This window comes from Sciurus carolinensis, chromosome X (assembly GCF_902686445.1).
Source record: "Sciurus carolinensis chromosome X, mSciCar1.2, whole genome shotgun sequence".
Lineage (NCBI taxonomy): Eukaryota > Metazoa > Chordata > Mammalia > Rodentia > Sciuridae > Sciurus > Sciurus carolinensis.
This window is the reverse complement of record NC_062232.1, coordinates 45,269,495-45,276,627: the sequence shown is the minus strand read 5'-3', so window position 1 is coordinate 45,276,627 and position 7,133 is coordinate 45,269,495. Positions and strand designations below refer to the sequence as shown.

The 7,133-nt window shown below is 44.3% G+C and overlaps 1 protein-coding gene across 1 annotated transcript; it reads left to right on the top strand.

The window, feature by feature from the left end:
* The first annotated feature begins 1,781 nt into the window (after nucleotides 1-1,781).
* On the top strand, nucleotides 1,782-2,186 carry LOC124971462 (protein FAM156A/FAM156B-like). The gene has a single exon (XM_047535228.1). The coding sequence runs from the start codon at nucleotides 1,782-1,784 to the stop codon at nucleotides 2,184-2,186; it is 405 nt and encodes a 134-aa protein (XP_047391184.1).
* Nucleotides 2,187-7,133: the final 4,947 nt, after the last annotated feature.

Genomic DNA, 7,133 nt, shown 5'->3' with positions numbered 1-7,133 from the left:
GTGAAAGAAACCACATTTCATGGAGTAACATATGTGTTGTTAATGTTTACCACTGAACACAGGGAGACTGGGAGTTGGAAACACTTAGAAAGTGAACCTGAGACTTGGTGAGGGGTCAGGGAGGGAGCTCCAAAGGAATCCAGATCCTGCTTTCTGCCTCAGGGCTCCTATCCACGCTGGGTGTGGTGTGGACCTTCTGCCTAACAAAGTGGCACCTCTCTGCAGAGTGAGAGGCACCGGCTCAGCCGAGAAGAATTGGCAGGGGCCTGGTCTGAGCAGCTAGGTGGGTGGCGCATGGACCAACCACATCCAGGTGATGTTCTCCCTGTGGGCTTAAGCAGTGTGCACCATTCCCTCATTGATTGTCTCCTTGCTGGTGTCGCTCACCTAGGAAAGCAGCGATAACTGTCTGAGCCCCTACTCTGTGCCAGACACTTCATTCGCTCCCAGTACAAACATCCATGGAGGGTCATCTATGAGGCGGGCAGTGTCCTAGGGGCTAGGGACACTCCAGGCCACTAAGTGATCTGAAACGCCTGCCCTTGTTGAGTTTATATGCTAGCAGGGGAGACTGAATTAAGTGCTGCACATAATCGAACAGCAAATTCTGAAGTGCAGTAGAAGGCAATGTGTGCCGTTAGAAAAGGAGAGTAGGAAAGAGGGTTTGGCGGGGCCAATGGAGAAGAAAAGCACCTGACTCTCATGCAGTTCTAACTGGGGTGTTCCACTGAGAAGGTGACAGGTGAGCAGATACTGGAAGATGGTAGAGGATCGAGGCACAGAGGGTAACCACGAGAGGTGGGAGCATGCCTGGGGTCTGTGCCAGGACAGGGAAACAACATGGTGCAAGGTACATATCTCTACATCACCTGGCACTGGGGTAGGGGGGGTGGCCATGAGACAGGCACTCAGCAAATATGTTTAGCATTGGATTAAAGGGAAAGATTGCCCAAAGTGTGGAACAGCGAGGCATGGGAAATCACTTGCCCAGTGCAATCTGTGGACATTTCTCTCTCTTTAGGTTCATTGGCCTTTTCTACACTCTTTTACTAGCATCACCAAGAGGTGCAAGTGTTCAAAGCACACCCTTCATAAGGGGCAATGTGAGCACATATTTGTTCCAAGGCAGCTTGGTCATCCATCCCTGTAGGGCGAGGGGCTATGGCTGAGGGAAAGAGGAGTCATGAGGGGCTGAAGTAGGGGAGGGAGGGCACCTTTTATTATTTATGTTCTCCTGCCCACCCAAGTGGTGATGCAAACATGTCACTGTCCTTGATGCCCCACCTCCTTGTGTCAGGAGTATATTTATTCACCCAGCCAGAGAATCTCAATGTGCCCCATTGAGATAGAACTGCCTCATATTACATGAAACTGATGGAGAGAACACTGCTTCAAAAAAAGAGTCTAGGAAGGGGCTCTGTGTGGAGGGGTGCTCCAAAGACATTGGTATTTGTTCAGTGTGACATGGTGATCTGTGCTCTCCACTTGAAGGAGTGGGATCCTGAGTGTTCCACTGTGGCGTGTATAATCCAGTAGGGGGCAGATTGGCTTCGAGTCAATGTTTCAAATGTGCAGACCACACTATTTCCTTATGTTGGTGCCCACGACAGGAAATGGCTGAACAAGGTACCTCGAAATATAAATTTCAGTGGCTGAAATCATCAGGGGCTCTTTCTGGAAGGTGTGCGGGTGTGTTAGTAGGTGTTTCCGGAAAGCTGAGCACATGAGAGTTTCTCAGTAGATTCTTTGTGTTTGTAATATATGCCTTTTTCTTTGAGAGGATGGAAGAAGAGCAGCAATGGGGAAGTTCCAGATTACCTCAGAAGAAAAAGAAGTTAGTGGAACGTGGGAGACAGCAATACACCAAGGCCGGGGCACCTTATCAGGTGGAGAGGAAAGCAAAATCCACTTCCTCACATGATACAGATCAGAAGAGATTCAAATGTGAATGCCCTTACTGCCAGAAGTGTATGGGGAACACTTCCGGGATCTCCACAGGGAAGAAAGCAACCTCTTTTTCTTCCCCCTGGGATAAGCTAATGCAAGACCTCAATAACCTGACCCTCAACCCCGGTACCACCCAACCCTTTCTTGTCCAAGGAAGGATACAGGGAAGAGAGGAGAAGAGCCAAAAGCAGGTGCGGTGGAAAAGCAAAAGGAAGTTTCAGACACCCCTTCAAGAATAGACAGAATAACTCTGACACTGTCACCCTCCGGGGAAGGCAGATCAGAACAGATGGGACCAGGAGTGTCAACATCGCCAACTCCTTGGAATCCTTTTGGACACATGGTCAGGAAGAGTAATGACATGCAGCCGGATCACAAAGAATCCCACCAGCCAGCAATTCAATCCAACTCCAGAAGTGTAGCAGCAGCCTTTCCCCTAGCAGTTTTAACATGCCCCCTGAGGCGTGCTGGGAGGAGCTGCTCCTTGGCAAGGGCAACCACACAGCAATGGTTCTACACTGCCCTTAGCACTGCTCCCATGGTGTCAACTGCCGTTTGCCCTCCTTGGGTTTCGGCGGTTTCTCCCCACTTTTTCTGGTTGCTAATATGGTACACAGCATCTATGTGGTGTCTCTGACTTGCTTTTTTCAAAGCGCGTTTTTTTTTTTCCCCATTTTAGGGATGAGAACCCAGAGGGAGCGCCAGATTGGATAGAATGTGACTGTGTGTGTGTGTGTGTGTGTGTGCGCGCGCGTGTCTGTACTTTTTAGTTTGAAATCATCCTAGATGCAGAGGAAGTTGCAAACATAGTGCACTCTTCATCTAGTTTCCCCCACGATAGTTGCATCTTATACCGCTATGGAACGACGTTTGAACCAGGACATTGATACTGGTGCCATGGGAGTGTCCTCTTCTGTGCCACTTCATCATATGTGCACATTTGTGTAGCCACCACTGCCCTCAAGTTTCAAAACGGTTTTATCACCACAGAGATCTTTCTCGTGCTACCCCTTTATAATCACACTCACCGCCCGGCCCAGCACCACCCCTAAGCATGGACAAGCAATTAATTGCTCCCCCTTTCTACAATTGTTTCCTTTTGAGAGTGTTACCCAAAACATAGTCATTCACAATGGTGACCTGTTGGGGTTGGTCTTTTCTACCCGCCTCATGCCTTCCATCCTGTTCAATTTGTTCTGTGTATCCAAAGTCTGTTCCTTTGGGATGTAGCTCAGTGGTAGAGCGCTTGCCCAGCATGCACGAGGCCCTGAGTTGGATCCCCAGCACTACCGAAAGTGGTAGAAGCCAAGAAAAGGCAAGAAGAGACAAATCACAAAAGAAGATATACCTATGCCAAGGAAGCACAAGAAAGGGTGTTTAAAAAGCCTAGTCATCAGGGAGATGAATATTATAGTCTAAAGATGTCAGTGTATGATTACCAAAAAAGCTAACTTATTAATAAATGACAATAAAAGATGCAGGAAAGGATTCAGATCCACTGCATTCCACATGCATTGATGTTGGCTGTGTAAATTGGAACTGCTGCTCTGGAAATTAGTTCGAACCTCTTAAAAAACTAATTATTCATCTATTTTTGAGTCCAAACTTACTTCGATTTTTAAAAAGTCTGATAGAATTAACTGAATCCCAGTTTATTCAGTAATATTAGGTGAATTTTTTTCCAAAAGTCTGTATTTGAAATTCATTTATAAAAACAACAAAAGATTCACCGCTCAGTCTATGGTGAATAAGAAAGAGACCCTTGTGGAAATAACAACTTTGCACAAAAGGCCAGGTGACATAAGACTATCATTATTAATTGGTGTGTTTTCTTGGCATTTACAAGAACTGCATTTGCTAGTACTGTGATGGAAAAAAATGAATCTGTCCACATTATGTAGTAGAGACAGGCTCTCACAATGAATACATACAAGGATTTTTCACACGGTTAAAGCGCTTTTCAACATTAAAAAAATAGTGATTCAATAAAAGGGGTCCTAGGGTGAAGCTAAAACTTAGAGTACCAAAGATTGGCTGTGTCCTGGAATCAAGAAACCAAGGGTATTACCACTGACCAAGCAGCAAGAAGTGGATATGTTTGCCCAAAACTCTTTAAATAGAGGAGTTACCACACGCATGTGAGTTTAATTTTACTTGGTGAGTTAGGAAAGTGAAAACCCTAAAGTGGGAAACTGCTTTGATCAAAAACAGCCCCAAACAGAAGAGCCATCGATCCAAAGAAAACAAGGCATTCTTGTAGGTGTGTCTTGCATAAAAAGGATGATCGTTGGGGGCTGGGGAGATAGCTCAGTTGGTAGAGTGCTTGCTTTGTCAAGCACATAGGCCCTGGGTTCGGTCCCCACCACCCAAAAAAAAAAAAAGGATGATTGCATAATGCATTCCTGATTGACCAGACTGATAAATATGTGAGGTAAGTTTTACAGTCATTGGAACAAATACACTGCATTTAACCTCTAGTGCTTTACCACCATTGTTTGTTTCACAATATAAAATCATTATTCTGTGTCTAAGAAATATAGGCTTTCAGTGTTTGCTTTTTTGAGCCCCTTTTGAGATATTGAAGATGCACTATAACAAAATGTTATCTGAATATAACTTATCGACATCAATATGATGCAGTCCTCATGTCATTCTCACTTTATAAATGAGGGTGGAGATAGTGTAGAAGTTAGAAAAAAGAATGAAAACAGGCTGGCCAAAGTTTGAATGGCCAGACTAATTCAAGGAAAAATCTAGAAGAGAAATAAAATTGGCAACATAGATAACTTGTTACCCTTTCCATATTCAGTGGTACACAAAGATGCAACCTTCGAATAAACTTGTTACCTCAAAGGTAAAAAGAAGAAAACGTCAATCTATCTCTTTTAAGCTTTAGTTATCCAGTTCATGTTCTGAAAGAAGGCTAATATTAGCAATAACTGCACCACTCTCTATTTTAGTTATTAGTTGGACATGAGAGAAGAATATTAAATTGGATGAATCAGTTGTCCCAACATTTCCTATCATGCTACTATTAGTTATCTATAGCTAATCATGACACAGTAATTGATGTCTATGATAACTGTTGAGGGCAAGTCCTTCTCAGCATATACCAGGTTCTGTTTCTGCTTTCTTTATCCCCCTTGCCACTTCTCTGCATTATTTTATGGAAATTGTTTGACAAATTCCTTGTTTTCATTACTGAGGAGGTGATTTAAAATCAGAAATAAAAGCACCCGCTAATTCTGAGATGATGATGATGATGATGATGATGATGATAAGAAAACTAAAGCCCAGATAAACTTTTACTCAAATTTCTGCATTAGTGTTTTCTTGGAAGATGGTTGGCAGAGTAGAAAGAACAACGCAAATCATCAGAATAAATACTGAGTTCCAGAAAAGAACTTACCCTGCTGTTGTAAGTTGGCATAGTGTTCCTGCTTTAAAGGCAACAACAGAGGAGGATCCAAGATGGCGGACTAGGGGGAGGCTGCATTCCTTATCGCTCCATAACTCTGGTTTCAAGCAGAGGATATCTGTTTCTTGGTGACGTAGTTTTTGCTGCTTATCCATCCCTTGCTGTTTACCCCATTTGTCTACTGCGATCACCTGCAGTCTGCCAGCATATGACGCCTTTTTTGAGTGCAGATTGCTCACTGTCAGGTGCCTATCATCCGCCATTTCCCTGCCTCTCACCTGTCCATCGCCTGCCTTTCACCTACCCATCACCCACCACCCACCACCTGAGGTTCACCTCCCGATCGTCCAACAGCTGCCAGCAGACTGACCGTAGACTGCCAGTGGAGCGCCAGCTGCCTGCTGTTACCTGGAAATTCTCTGCCACGGTACCTGCAGGTTTGGTTACACGTGCCTGCCGCCATTTTGGGACAACAGCCAGGCGTGGTAGGACCCCTGGTCGGACTGACTGAGCCCCGTCTCCAGGATCCCTCAGCCCGAGGGATCACGCTCTGCCTCCGGGGCCCTCACGTCAGACTGACTGCTCCCTGCTGCCAGGACCCCCAGGCCAACTGACTGCGTCCTATCAACAGGACCCCAGACCGACTGATTGCACCCAGCCTCCAGGATCCCACAACCACACCAAACACACCCAACCTCCAGGACCGTCTGCTGACCACGACCACACCCCAAGCTGCAGCTACCGAATTACCAACACATTTGGAAGCCAGAGCAGCCACCTTGGATAATCCTGGAAGTCGTAGCTCCGATCTTTAGGTGGGGCAAATCTCATCCTGAGACGCCTGCTGGAGACTTGAAGCTCATTGTCAGGTACCTCTCATGCATCAGGCTACTGAACTCTGGGAGGTTTCATTACTATATGACTGTTATAGTGTAGATTTGCTTTCTTCTCTTTATTGAAGAATTTTAAGTTTTTATTTATTTACATTTTTTGGCTCTCTTTTCCTTTTATTTACATGTTCCCTCAGAGTCTCTCCCTTTTTTGCATGCTATCATCCAATTTCTTTTGATTACATTCTCACCCTATCTACTATCTAGAACTTCTGTATATTCTTTTCTTATCCCATTAACGGCTACATTTTACATCCCTCTGCATCCTCTTTGTCCTCCATTAGAAACTGCAGACCTTAGTGCAAATCTGTTTGTTATAATGAAGATAATAGTTGAACTCATTCTGTTTATTATGACAATTTTGTTATAGTCCTCATAGGGGCTATTTGGTCTAGGATTGCATAGTGTCTGAATTGGGCACTGCTAATATTGATCTCCCCTTAAAGAAAAGGTTTTGGAAACCTATAGGGCCACTATAAGCATATAGGGGGAAATATGCAATACCCCAGATCTGCACTGCTAGAGGGGAAGATACATGAACAACATGAAAAAACAAGGGAAGAAAATGATCCAAACAAATCTAGATTCTATAGTAATAGAATCCAATGACAGTATGGTAGAAGAAATGTCAGAAAAGGACTTCAGATTATACATGATTAAGATGATTTGCGAAGCAAAGGATAAGTTAAGAGAGCAAATGCAGGCAATGAATGATAATACCAATAAGCAGTTGAAAGAACAACTGCAGGAAGCAAAAGATCATTTCAACAAAGAGATAGAGATTCTCAAAAACAAACCAAACGGAAATCCTTCAAACGAAGGAAACAATAAACCAAATAAAAAACGCAATGGAAAGCATCACCAAAAGACTAGACCAC